The sequence below is a fragment of the Hyperoodon ampullatus genome (genome assembly GCF_949752795.1).
Source record: "Hyperoodon ampullatus genome assembly, chromosome: 5".
Classification (NCBI taxonomy): Eukaryota; Metazoa; Chordata; class Mammalia; order Artiodactyla; family Ziphiidae; genus Hyperoodon; species Hyperoodon ampullatus.
This window is the reverse complement of record NC_136918.1, coordinates 6,190,165-6,204,730: the sequence shown is the minus strand read 5'-3', so window position 1 is coordinate 6,204,730 and position 14,566 is coordinate 6,190,165. Positions and strand designations below refer to the sequence as shown.

General features: G+C 42.2%; 1 protein-coding gene across 1 annotated transcript; it reads left to right on the top strand.

The window, feature by feature from the left end:
- Positions 1-12,849: 12,849 nt before the first annotated feature.
- Positions 12,850-13,635, top strand: LOC307054003 (proline-rich protein 23C-like; the record flags this gene model as incomplete). Its single annotated transcript, XM_079705492.1, has 1 exon — positions 12,850-13,635. The coding sequence occupies one exon, from the start codon at positions 12,850-12,852 to the stop codon at positions 13,633-13,635; it is 786 nt and encodes a 261-aa protein (XP_079561618.1).
- Positions 13,636-14,566: the final 931 nt, after the last annotated feature.

Sequence of the window (14,566 nt, the reverse complement as noted above, 5' to 3'; positions counted from 1 at the left end):
AAGGAGGCAAGAATATACAATGGAGAAAAGACAGCCTCTGTAATAAGTGGTGCCGGGAAAAAGGGACAACTGCATGTAAAAGAATGAAATTGGAACATACCCTAACATCATACACAAAAATAAACTCAAAATGGATTAAAGACCTAAATGTAAGCCAGACACTATCAAACTCTTAGAGGAAAACATAGGCAGAACACTCTATGACATAAATCATAGCAAGATTCTTCTTGACCCACCTCTTAAAGGAAATAAAAACAAAAATAAACAAATGGGACCTAATGAAACTTAAAAGCTTTTGTACAGCAAAGGAAACCATAAACAAGACAAAAAGATAACCCTCAGAATGGGAGAAAATATTTGCAAATGAAGCAACTGACAAAGGATTAATCTCCAAAATTTACAAGTAGTACATGCAGCTCAATATCACAAAAACAAACAACCCAATCCAAAAATGGGCAGAAGACCTAAATAGAAGTTTCTCCAAAGAAGACATACAGATGGCCAAGAAATACATGAAAGGATGCTCAACATCACTAATCATTAGAGAAATGCAAATCAAAACTACAATGAGGTATCACCTCACACTGCTCAGAATGGCCATCATCAAAAAATCTACAAACAATAAATGCTGGAGAGGGTGTGGAGAAAAGGGAACCCTCCTGCACTGTTGGTCGGAATTTAAATTGATACAACCACTATGGAGGTTCTGCCCATTTTTGGATACATCTTCCCTTGTATGTTATTTGTGGCTTTTCCCTTGCTGCTTTTAATATTTTTTCTCTGTTTAATTTTTGATAGTTTAATATGTGTCTTGGCGTGTTTCTCCTTGGATTTATCCTGTATGGGACTCTCTGTGCTTCCTGGACTTGATTATTTCCTTTCCCATGTTAGGGAAAATTTCAACTATAATCTCTTCAAATATTTTCTCAGTCCCTTTCTTTTTCTCTTCTTCTTCTCGGACCCCTATAATTCGAATGTTTGTGTGTTTAATGTTGTCCCAGAGGTCTCTGAGACTGTCCTCAATTCTTTTCATTCTTTTTTCTTTATTCTGCTCTGTGGCAGTTATTTCCACTGTTTTATCCTCAGGTCACTTATCCGTTCTTCTGCTTCAGTTATTCTGCTATTAATTCCTTCTAGAGAATTTTAAATTTCATTTATTGTGCTGTTTGTCACTGTTTCTCTGCTCTTTAATTCTTCTAGGTCTTTATTAAACGTTTTATGTATTTTCTCCATTCTATTTCCAAGATTTTGGATCATCTTTACTTTCATTACTCTGAATTCTTTTTCAGGTAGACTGCCTATTTCCTTTTCATTTTTTTGGTCTGGTGGGTTTTTACCTTGCTCCTTCATTTGCTGCATATTTCTTTGTCTTCCCATTTTGCTTAACTTACTGTGTTTGGGGTCTCCTTTTTGCAGGCTGCAGGTTCATAGTTCCTTTTGTTTTGGGTGCCTTATCCTAGGGGGTAAGGTTTCAGTGGCTTGTGTAGGCTTCCTGGTGGAGGGGACTACCTGTGTTCTGGTGGGTGGGGCTGGATCTTGTCTTTCTGTTGGGCAGGGCTGCGCCCATTGGTGTGTTTTGGCATGTCTGTGAACTTAGTATGATTTTAAGCAGCCTCTGCTAATTGGTGGAGTTGTGCTCCTGTCTTGCTAGTTGTTTGGCATTGGGCGTCCAGCACTGGAGCTTGCTGGTCACTGTGTGGAACTGGGTCTTAGTGTTGAGATGGAGATCTCTGGGAGAGCTCTCACCGATTGATATTACGTGGGGCCAGGAGGTCTCTGGTGGTCCAGTGTCCTGAGCTCGGCTCTCCCATCTCAGAGGCTCAGGCCTAACACCAGGTCGGAGCACCAAGACCCTGTCAACACACAGCTCAGAAGAAAAGGGAGAAAAAAATAGAATAAATAAATAATAAAAATAAAATAATTAAAAATTTTAAATAATATATTATTAAAATTAAAAAATAATAAAAAAGAAGAGAGCAACCAAACCAATAAACAAATCCACCAGTGATAACAAGCACTAAAAACTACACTAAGATAAACAAAAAATCAGAAACAAGTCAGTCGCAGACAGCAAACCCAAAATCTACCGTTTCTCCCAAAGTCCACCGCCTCAGTTTTGGGTTAATTCTTTACCTATGCAGGTATTCCACAGATGCAGGGTACCTCAAGTTGATTGTGGGGATTTAATTTGCTGTTCCTGAGGCTTCACGGAGAAATTTCCCTTTCTCTTCTTTGTTCGCACAGCTCGTGCGCTTAAGCTTTGGTTTTGGCCCCACCTCTGTGTGTAGGTTGCCCTCAGGCTTCTGTTCCTGCCCAGATAGGATGGAGTTAAAGCAGCAGCTGATTAGGGAGCTCTGGCTCACTCATGCAAGGGGGGAGGGAGGGGTACAGTAGTTATAATTGAAATGCAGGGCGAGCCTGCGGCAGCAGATGCCAACATGATGTTGCAACAGCCTGAGGAGCGCGTGTGTTCTCCTGGGGAAGTTGTCCCTGGATCATGGGACCCTGACACTGGCGGGCTGCACAGGCTCTTGGGAGGGAAGCTGTGGATAGTGACCTGTGCTTGCACACAGGCTTCTTGGTGGCAGTGGCAGCAGCCTTAGCATTTCATGCCCGTCTCTGAGGTCTGAGCTGATAGCCAAGGCTCGCGCCCATCTCTGGAGCTCGTTTAGGTGGTGCTCTGAATCCCCTCTCCTCGTGCACCCCGAAACAATGGTCTCTTGCCTCTTAGGCAGGTCCAGACTTTTTCCCGGACTCCCTCCCTGCTAGCTGTGGCGCACTAGCCCCCTTCAGACTGTGTTCATGCAGCCAACCCCAGTCCTCTCCCTGGGATCTGACCTCAGAAGCCTGCACCTCAGCTCCCAGCCCCCACCCATCCTGGTGGGAGAGCAGACAAGCCTCTCGAGCTAGTGAGTGCTGTCCAGCACTGATCCTCTGTGCAGGAATCTTTCCACTGTGCCCTCTGCACCCCTGTTGCTGCACTTTCCTCCATGGCGCCAAAGCTTCCCCCGAACTCACCCCTGCCCCACCCCACCCTCGTGTCCGCCAGTGAAGGGGCTTCCTAATGTGTGGAAACTTTTCCTCCTTCACAACTCCCTCCCAGCAGTGAAGGTCCTGTCCCTATTCTTTTCTCGGATGTTGTTTTTTTTTCTTTTGCCCTACCCAGGTGCATGGGGATTTTCTTGCCTTTTGGGAAGTCTGAGGTCTTCTTCCTGTGTTCAGTAGGTGTTCTGTAGGAGTTGTTCCACGTGTAGATGTATTTTTGATGTATTTGTGGGGACGAAGGTGATCTCCACGTCTTACTCCTCCACCACCTTGAAGGGCCCCCCCACTTCTATTTTTTAAAATTCCATTCACAATACCACTAAAAAGAATAAAATACTTAGGAAGAAATTTAACACAATAAGTGTAAGGCTTATAAACTGACAATAATAAAACATTGCAGAGATTAATTAAAGATTATCTAAATAAATAGGGTGATATTTATGATTCATGACTGAAGTCATGTTCACGATCGAAAGACTGAATATTGTCAAAATAGCAAGTTTTCCCAAATTGAGCTATAAGAGAATCCAGCAGGCATTCATCAGAAATTGACAAACTGATACTAAAATTCACGGGGAAATGGAAAGGACCTAGAATTGTAATGACAACTTTTAAAAACAGCAGAGTTGAACGCTACTCCATTTCAAATCTTACTCAAAAGATACAATAATCAAGACAGTGTGCTACTGGCACATGAATAGTCATACAAGAGGTCAATGGAACATAATTATGAGTCAAAACCAAATACTTACACTTATGGTCAAATTATTTCTGACAAAAGTGCCAAGACAATTAAATGTAAAAGGCAGAGTCTTCTTAACAATTGAATATTCACATTCAAAAAGAAACTTAAACTATTAGTTCACACTATACCCACACACAAAGACACAAATTGGATCAAAGACTTAGATGTAAAAATTAAACGATTCATTTCTTAAAAACAAGGCGGGGCGGGGGGAGAATCATTAAGACCTTGGTTGGGCAGAAGGTTCTTACATACAACACCAAATTTACAATCCATTTTTTAAACTTGGTATTTTGAAAGTCATCAAAATTTTAACACATGCACATCAAAAGTCACCAACAAAAATTTTTGAAATACACTTAAAACTAATATAATGTTATATATCAATTATATCTCAATGAAACAATGGAGGAAAGTCCATACAATGGGACAAAATATGTGCAATCACATATCAGATAAAGGACTTGTAACCAGAATATATAAAGAACTTTTACAACTCAAAAATAAGGCAAATGAGAGAATTTTTAAATGGACAAAAGATTTGAATAGATATTTAACCACAAAAACTACACAACATAGTCTTAACTAATACACTAATGAGAAGATATTCAGTGTCATTAGTCATTAGAGAAATGCAAGTTAAAGCCACGATGACATACCAAAACACACTCACAAGAATGGCTATAATCAAAAAAGACAGACAATACTAAGTGCTAGTGAGAATGAGGAAAGAGTGAAACCCACATGCATTGCTCGTGAGAACGTCAAACTGTACAGCCATTTTGGAAAACCATTCCATGGGTTTACTTTTAAGTGGAACATAAACTTGCCATTTGACCCAAGAATTCCATTCCTTGGAATTTATGCAAGAGATCTGAAAACATATTTCCCCACACAGACATGTATAGGAGTGTTCATAGCAACATTACTCATAATAGCTCCCAAATGGAAACAATCCAAATGTCCAAATACTCATGAATGTACAAATAAACATGGTATTTCCATACAATAGACACTACTCCTCAAGTAAAATGTAAGAACACCATTTATGATAAAAACCCTCCAGAAACTAGGCATAGAGGGAACTTAACTCAACATAATAAAGGCCATATATGACAAACCCACAGCCAACATCATCCTCAATGGTGAAAAACTGAATCCATTTCCACTAAGATCAGGAACAAGACAAGGTTGTGCACTCTCACTGCTATTATTCAACATAGTTTTGGAAGTTCTAGCCACAGCAATCACAGAAGAAAAAGAAATAAAAGGAATCCAAATTGGAAAAGAAGAAGTAAAGCTGTCACTGTTTGCAGATGACATGATACTATACATAGAGAATCCTAAAGATGCTACCAGAAAACTACTAGAGCTCATCAATGCATTTGGTAAAGTAGCAGGAAAAAAATTAATGCACAGAAATCTCTTGCATTCCTATACACTAATGACGAAAAATATGAAAGTGAAATTAAGAAAACACTCCCATGTACCATTGCAACAAAAAGAATAAAATACCTAGGAATAAACCTACCTAAGGAGACAAAAGACCTGTATGCAGAAAATTATAAGACACTGATGAAAGAATTTAAAGATGATACGAATAGATGGAGAGATATACCATGTTCTTGGATTGGAAGAATCAACATTGTGAAAATGATTATACTACCCAATGCAATCTACAGATTTAATGCAATCTCTATGAAACTACTAATGGCATTTATCACAGAACTGGAAGAAAAAATTTCACAATTTGTATGGAAACACAAAAGACCCCGAATAGCCAAAGCAATCTTGTGAAAGAAAAACGGAGCTGGAGGAATCAGGATCCCTTACTTCAGACTAAACTACAAAGTTACAGTAATCAAGACACTATGGTACTGGCTTAAAAACAGAAATATAGATCAATGGAACAGGATAGAAAGCCCAGAGATAAACCCATGCACATATGGTCAACTTATCTTTGATAAAGGAGGCAGGAATGTACAGTGGAGAAAGGACAGCCTCTTCAATGAGCGGTGCTGGGAAAACTGGACAGGGACATGTAAAAATATGAAATTAGAACACTCCCTAACACCATACACAAAAATAAACTCAAAATGGATTAAAGACCTAAATGTAAGGCCAGACACCATCAAACTCTTACAGGAAAACATAGGCAGAACATTCTATGACATAAATCACAGCAATATGCTTTTTGACCCACCTCCTAGAGAAATGGAAATAAAAACAAAAATAAACAAATGGGACCTAATGAAACTTAAAAGCTTTTGCACAGCAAAGGAAACCATAAACAAGATGAAAAGACAACCCTCAGAATGGGAGAAAATATTTGCAAATGAAGCAACTAACAAAAGATTAATCTCCAAATCATACAAGCAACTCATGCAGCTCAATATCAAAAAAACAAACAACCCAATCCAAAAATGGGCAGAAGACCTAAATAGACATTTCTCCAAAGAAGATATACAGATTGCCAACAAACACATGAAAGAATGCTCAACATCATTAATCATCAGAGAAATGCAAATCAAAACTACAATGAGATATGATCTTACACCAGTCAGAATGGCCATCATCAAAAAATCTACAAACAATAAATACTGGAGAGGGTGTGAAGAAAAGGGAACCCTCTTGCACTGTTGGTGGGAATGTAAATTGATACAGCCACTATGGAGAACAGTATGGAGGTTCCTTAAAAAACTAAAAATAGAAATACCATATGACCCAGCAATCCCACTACTGGGCATATAGCCTGAGAAAACCATAAGTCAAAAAGAGTCATGTACCAAAATGTTCATTGCAGCTCTATTTACAATAGTCAGGACATGGAAGCAACCTAATTGTCCATCAACAGATGAGTGGATAAAGAAGATGTGGCACATATTTACAATGGAATATTACTCAGCCATAAAATGGAACGAAACTGAGTTATTTATAGTGAGGTGGATGGACTTAGAGAATGTCATACAGAGTGAAGTAAGTCAGAAAGTGAAAAACAAATACCGTATGCTAACACATATATATGGAATCTAAGGGAAAAAAAGGTCATGAAATACCTAGGGGTAAGACGGGAATAAAGACACAGACCTACTAGAGAATGGACTTGAGGATATGGGGAGGGGGAAGGGTAAGCTGTGACAAAGTGAGAGAGTGGCATGGACATATATACACTACCAAACGTAAAAATGATAGCTAGTGGGAAGCAGCCACATAGCACAGGGAGATCAAATCAGTGCTTTTTGACCACCTAGAGGGGTGGGATAGGGAGGGTGGGAGGGAGGGAGATGCAAGAGGGAAGAGATATGGGAACATATGTATATGTATAACTGATTCACTTTGTTATAAAGAAGAAACTAACACACCATTGTAAAGCAATTATACTCCAATAAAGAGGTTTAAAAAAAGAAATAAAACTTTTAGATGGTAAGCCACTGAAAAAAAAATGGTCAGAAGAACCTAGCGGCAAGACGGGAATAAAGATGTAGACCTACTAGAGAATGGACTACAGGATACGGGGAGGGAGAAGGGTAAACTGGGACAAACTGAGAGAGTGGCATGGACATATATACACTACCACATGTAAAATAGCTAGTGGGAAGCAGCCGCATAGCACAGGGAGGTCAGCTCGGTGCTTTGTGACCACCTAGAGGGGTGGGATAGGGAGGGTGGGAGGGAGGGAGATGCAAGAGGGAAGAGATATGGGGACATATGTATATGTATAACTGATTCACTTTGTTATAAAGCAGAAGCTAACACACCATTGTAACGGAACTGGACTCTAATAAAGAGGTTAAAAAAATTAAAATAAAAAAAATGAAAGTACAACATATACAACATGCTAGAACATGGATAAAACATGGATAACAGCCACTACAACAGGAATAAACTACCAAAACAGTATATTAACTGAAACAAGCCAGATGCAAAAGACTACACATTAGATGACTCATTTCTATGAAATATCCAGTAAAAAGGCAAATTTATAGAAACATAGGCAATCAGCGATTATCTTGGTCTGGATTTTGAGAAAGGATTTAATGCAAATAGGCATAAGGGAACTTTCTGAGGTAATGAAGATGTTCTAAAACTGGCTGTGGTGATGATTACCCAACTCCATAACTTTATTAATAAGCATTAAATTAAAAAAAGAAAAATTTACATCACCTGTAAGGAACAAATGGATATGATGTGTCTCCAGAGAAAGACACAGGATCACTTATTAGTATTCAAGGCAAAAATATTTATATAATTTTACTCTTATCATGAGGAAACATCAGAGAATCCCAAATTGAGGAACACTAAGAAATAACTACCTATAATTTTCAAAAATATTAATGGCTTGAAAAACAACAGAAGGCTAAGGAACTATTCCAGATAAAAGTTAACTAAGGTGACATGACACCTAAAAGAAATGCATGATCCTGACCTGCATCTTACAGGCAAAAAAAAAAAAAAAAAGATAAAGAAAAAAAGGCTGGTGGTTAACTGGATGAAAGTACACCAAAGGTACAAACTTCCACTTATAAGATAAATAAGTACTAGGGATGTAATGTATAGCACACTAACTATAATTAACACTGCTGTATGTTATACATTAGAGTTATGAGAATAATTCTAAAGAGTTCTCATCACAAGAAAAAACTTTTTTTTCTATTTAATTTTGTACCTATACGAGATGAGGGACTTTAACTAAACTTATTGTGGTAAGCATTTCATGATGTATGTAAGTCAAATCATTATGCTGTACACCTTAAACAAACAGTGCTATATGTCAGTTATATCTCAATAAAGCTGGAAGGAAAAATAATACTAAATTTAAAATTTTTAAATAGATACAGAGATAGAGATATATAATGAAGGGTATTGTTAGTAAAACTGACAAAATTGGAAAATGCACTATGGATTAAAGCATGGCAGCAATGTTAAATTTTTTTAAATTGATAACTGTTCTAAAATATATATGAGAGAATATTACTGGTAGGAAATACACACTGAACATTTCTGGGGAAAAGAGCCTGAATATATACAACTTACTCTCTAATGATTCAAGGAACAAATATTTATGTATGTGTATATATACATATATATACACATACATATCCTGTGGTTTTTCTGAGAGACAGGAATAAAGAATGATAAAGCAAATGTGGCAAAGTGTTAAAAGTTAATAGAGGATAAAGGAGAATTCTTTATATTGTTTTTGCACTGTTTCCGTAAGTTTGGAAATATTTCAAAAGAATGCATTAAGTATTCAATAAAACAGCAGGACATTGATAAGTCTTTGACATGACATTTATTTCTGAGCAATATGCTTATAGGCAAACAGTAGCAGGAGTCCCACCAAAGTCTAGAACAAGAAAAGATGTCACTCTTCCAATAATATTTGACACTGTACTGGCAATACTAGCCAACAAAATCAGACAAGAGAAAGAAGTTAGATGTTTAAAATCTTAAAGGGAAGAAAAATAAGACCACTTGCAAACCATATGATTGTAAAACTAAAAAAAATAACTGAAAAAACATGAGAATTCCATAAGAAAGCTGAATTCAAAATTAAGATACAGAAATCATTGTCTGTCACTTATAACACAGAAGCTGAAGTCCTTGGTTAAAAAAAACAAAAAAAAAAACCAAACTGCATCTGGCTTCAGCCTCAGCCTTTAAAAAGCCAAATAACTACTTCAATGACAGTTTTTTCATTCATAAAATAGTAAAGGATTAATAATCGTATGACAACACAAGCCATCATCGTATCAAATCATTGGGATAGCGTCACTAATTCAATGCAATTCACCACTCAGTAACACATTCAGGAAGTAAAGAAAGCACAACATAATATACCAGAATTACCAGTATTACTGTGAGGTAAGCAGAGAGTGAGTGGGCCAGTACCTCATTCTGCTTCAGGCAAAGACAAAGGTGTTGCTGTACAAGAGATGTTTGAAGCTGCCTTTTCTTATATAACATTTTCATTAAAAAGCACGTATTGCATGTTGGAAAAGTTCTCTCCAATTACAGACAGAAGGGATAATGTACTTTGTGGATGACAATACCAAACAGCAATAAGATCCAACATGTTGCAGAAAAAGACCCACAATACTCTGCCATTCTGGAAGAAAACAAGTCCCCTGTGTTATGTTTGTAAGTCCATAGAAAAGGATCTTGTCACATCAATACTGGATTGGGAGTTTGTGGGGAGTTGAAGGGAGCTCCAGCTTTAACTATGCTGTTTAGATATTCTAAAATATGTATTCAGGTATTATTCCTAAAGTGAATAAAAATAAATAGGAATTTTTTAAAAGCTAGTTATGCATTCTAGGGGGATAGCAGAATAGCCCTCATCAGATGGACGATCGACAGCCATCTTGTAACCTACCCAGAACCGGGATTTATTTGCTAATTCCGCCCCCACAGTGGTTCAAGCAGATCATGTTGATTGGATAGTCAGGTTGGACACCAAGAAAGCCCAATGAGTGGGCCTGATAATCCATCCTGAAAAGTCTTTGGACATCTTAGAGTAAACAAAAATAAGGAAGAAGGAAAGATATCTGATCTGGTGCTCGGCAAGCCATTCCTCAATTATAGATGTTATGCCCTGAAAACACCTGGACCAGTACTTTCTAGCAGATCAGACTCCTTTTTAGGATGATGATGATGATATTGTTTACCATTCATTGGATGTCGGCTACATGCCAGGCACTGTTCAAGATAATGAGAACAGGGCTCACAATATCAAGTGGGAAAGACAGATTATAAACATCATAAACAGTAAATAGTTACTATTTACTAAGCACTTAACTGTGTTCCAAGAACATTTAACATACATTATCTCACAGACCCCCTGCACAGTAGATGGCATTCTCCCCATTTCACATGTAAGGAAACTGAGGTTAGCGAAGGTGAAATGACTTGCCCATGGCTGACCATGGGCATTCCCTGGCGGTCCAGTGGTTAGAACTCCAAGTGTTCACTGCAGTGGGGACAGGTTGAATCCCTGGTCGGGGAACTAAGATCCCAGCAGGCCTCGCCGCACGGCCAAATAAAAAGAAAAAAAAGAAAGAGAAAGAAAGAAAGAAAGAAAGAAAGAAAGGGGCTGACCAGAGGAGGAAATCAGGTGCGACTATGCCAGGCCACCGGTAACAGCCTTTGTCTCAGGACAGGACCACGTTCCCTTGGGAGGGGAGCTCACAGTGAGGATTCATAGGGCCCAGGACAATGATGAGCCCAGATGTGAGACTACTGAGGTCAGGAGAGCCGTGGACAAGAGGTGGCACCAGGCTGGGACAGGAGCCACCACGTTCAGGGCCCCATCCCTGGCCAGGCCAACAGCCCCGAGCCCCACCCTGTGTCCTGGCCAAGTTTGGATTCCTCCTTCTGGCCCCTAAAACAGAGCATGTTCACACTTACTCTCCTGACTGGAGCCCCCATAGAACATTCCCCGACCATGGGATATTCAAGCTTTGCCGACAGAATTCTCCAGGACAAAAGTAGTTGTTTCCTGCAAGCTCCCCAACATCTCCCTACCCCGCCCTCTGTCCAAACAACAGGCGCACAGCAACGGCTCCCATCACCTGGGAACATAGAGGAAGGTGCCAGTGGCATCCACATTCACCCCACGAGAACTCAGGTTCCTGGCAGGGCCCCCTATGCCAGTGTACAGCCCCTGTAAGTTCCCCCAGCCAGCATCCTGACCTAAGCAGGGGAATTTCTTGGCCCGTGGCTGAAACACCGGAAGTGCAGCCAGGAGAGTGGAGGCAGGCCAGGAGTGTAGGGGAAACCCCTGAAGACAGGCCCAGGAAGTTTGAGTTCCCTTCATGACTTTGTCACCAGCAGGCTGGGATGTGACCTCAACCATAAACCGCCCTATTCCTGAACCCCCTCAATTGCTGAATGAAAACAAATGCAGTGATCTTAAACTTCCTCACAAAACAGAATCTTTGTGGAGGTGCTTAAGGAGACTTCCTACACCCATGACTCCAGGCATTCTGAGCAGTGGTTCTGGGATGCAGCAAAGAATCTGCCTTTTACACCAATTGGCCAGAGAAGGCCAGTGTCTGCCAATTCACAAATCACTAGCTTGAACGCCCGTCGAGAGAAGCCTGATTTAAATGGAATTCAGTACAAAGGAATGCTATGTGGCCCTCAAAATGAGAACATATCAGCTATTTTGTAAAAAGGGCCAAAGTGAGCAATCACGTGGTTAAAGGACAGGGAGGGAAATGTTTGTTTCACCTTCCTCTGAAACCATATGAAAGTATTACCTATTCCAGAATCATTATTGGATGTTTTCTCCTATAAACACTGGTTAGGCAGTCGAGCCACACCTTCTCTTGGCAACCACCTTCAGGGATCTGACAGTCATTGACATCACAGGCAAGGAGAGGCTTAAGGATGTCATCCAAAAATTCACCTCACTCTTGGACCAAAAGAAGTTAAAAGGTCACTTCCAGGGCGAGGTCTCAGGGGACGAGGGAACTACATCTCCCTGTCCTGGTGCAGCGCTCCACTGGTGGGACCTGAACTTGAATCAGTTTTCCGGTTAAGGTTTTCCGTATCTGAGGTCAACGCAAGGAAAGCCAGGAACTCGACCCAGGAAGCCTAGTCCTAGAGCGGCACGACTGCTCCGCCCCCTTGAGGCCTATGAAAGTATTTCTCTAGAGTAAACTACCCACCACAGCCGGGGCTACTGGGCAACACAGAGGCCTCCACTTCTAGGGACGGAGCCTAGGAAGGGGCGGAGCTTAGCGTGAGGCTGCTTTGCGACTCAGGTTCCGCCGGCGTCGCTCACAACATCCTTGGCGCGCTCCTGCGCAGACCCGTCCACGTGAGGACCTGAAGATTCACACACGCAAAGCCGAGCCCAGCAGCTCCCCTAGAAGCCAGGACTGAGGGATCCCGAGAGGCGCCCCCAGAGCTCCGAAGGCTCCTCCCTCGTCCCGCAGTCCTGCGCCCCACCGCCCTGCTTCGGCCTCACCTGTCGAACCGATCTGTCACTGCCTGCAGGACCCAGCCCTTCCTCGCCTTCTGCCAGGCCCCAGGCCCGCGGCGACACTGAGAAGATGGGCAGCCGGCCCCGCAGCCCCAGCGCCTCCCCTGCGGACCGGTGGGGGCCGCATCCCGGAGGACGGGGCCCCGCCAAGCGCCGGCGAACGGAGGAGCCCGCGGGCCCCGAGTCCAAGTCCAGGGCGGCGCCCAGCCTGGACAACCTGACCTGGCCCCCGACCGCGGACACGCTCATCTTCGTGGTGGTCCTGCCCACCGGCTGTGCCCTGCACGTGCCCCTGGACGACGTCGACCTGCTGCTGGAGCCCGAGCCAACGTCCGTGAGGCAAGTGTCTCTTGGAGATCGCATCCTCATGCTGGTCCCCGAGGCCCTCCTGGGCTCGGGTGTGGAAGGCCCGTGGGGACAGGGCCTGGGACGGGGCGCTTTCCTGAGCGCTCCCGGGGAGTACATGGCCCTGGAGCCGGGATTCTTCTGCGCAGCTGTCCCAGAGATCTCCTGCCAAGAAGAGGTCAACGAGGAGGACGCACACGCTGACGCCGACTTCCTGCCGGCTGGGACGGATGCTGCTGCAGTCTCAGTCGCTGGGCTCCGCCCCTCGGCTGGATGTATGTCTGGCTTCGACCTGTTGGGCCAAGCCTCAGAGCTGTCCCCTCGGGCCCCCAACACTAGTCCAGAGAGACGCTCTCCTCACCACGACGACAACCTGGACTTGCACCTTCCAGAGCCCTTCCCTGACTCACCACTCCAACCTCTACCTCCCTCTCCAAGTCCAGGTCCTCACCAGCGGCCCCAACGCCCTCATGGTCCTCCACGCAAGACCCGGAAATGCCTGTTCCCTTAACCATCTGCCTCCCACAATTCCTGGCCGACTCAACGGGGACCAGGAAAGAGTCTTCTGACATTGGCTGTGTGTACTGTGCACACACCATAAGAATCATACGAACAGATGCTTTATGGATGCAGGCTGCACTGCAGAAGTTTGATCAGTGACTGACTAAAACACCTGAAAGGAAGCTCACCTGGGCAAAGAAAAGCCACTTGAAATACAGTCTGCTTTCCGACAGCCAGACTGCTCCTTAGATTTTCTCTAGGGAGGGCACCCTTAAGCAGCTCTACCCCCCTCCCATTCGCTTCAAACCTAAGCGCCAGCACTTTTCTCTAAAAAGCCATCCTTTTCCGGGCACCCGACCACTGCCCATACCCCTGTTCCCCGCAACCCCCTTAATAGAGTAATTGCTAAATTTGTTTTGTTTACAGGGTTTTGGACCTAGTGTCCATACTAGTTTACAACAACCCTCTACCCAGTTTGACCTTTTCTGGATGGCAGCTCTAGCCCCTTTGGGGGAATCTAGCCAGTAGTTGTATGTGGACAAATCTTTGTTGGATCCAGAACACAGGATGGGGAACAATGATCAGGCGCCCTCCTCTTTTTGAATGAGCAGGTTGGCAAATGGTTTAACTTTATTGCTGGGTTTGGGGTGGTATTTTCCCAAAAGAGCCAACTGTTTTCCATTCTTCTTATATGCTTTTAATATATTTCTCTTGTCCTGGAAAAGTAATTCTAAAGATTCTGTGTTTTATACTTCTAAGATCCCAAATAGGTTTTGTACATTACTACTAGCATATAGAAATAACTTGCACTTATATTGGTCTTATATCCAGCAGAATTACTTAATTTCTGTACCCACTTCTCTGTAGATTCTCTTGCTTGACTGATAAAGATCTCTCCAAATAATGAGAGTATGTCTCTTTTTTTCCACAAGCCTCTTACA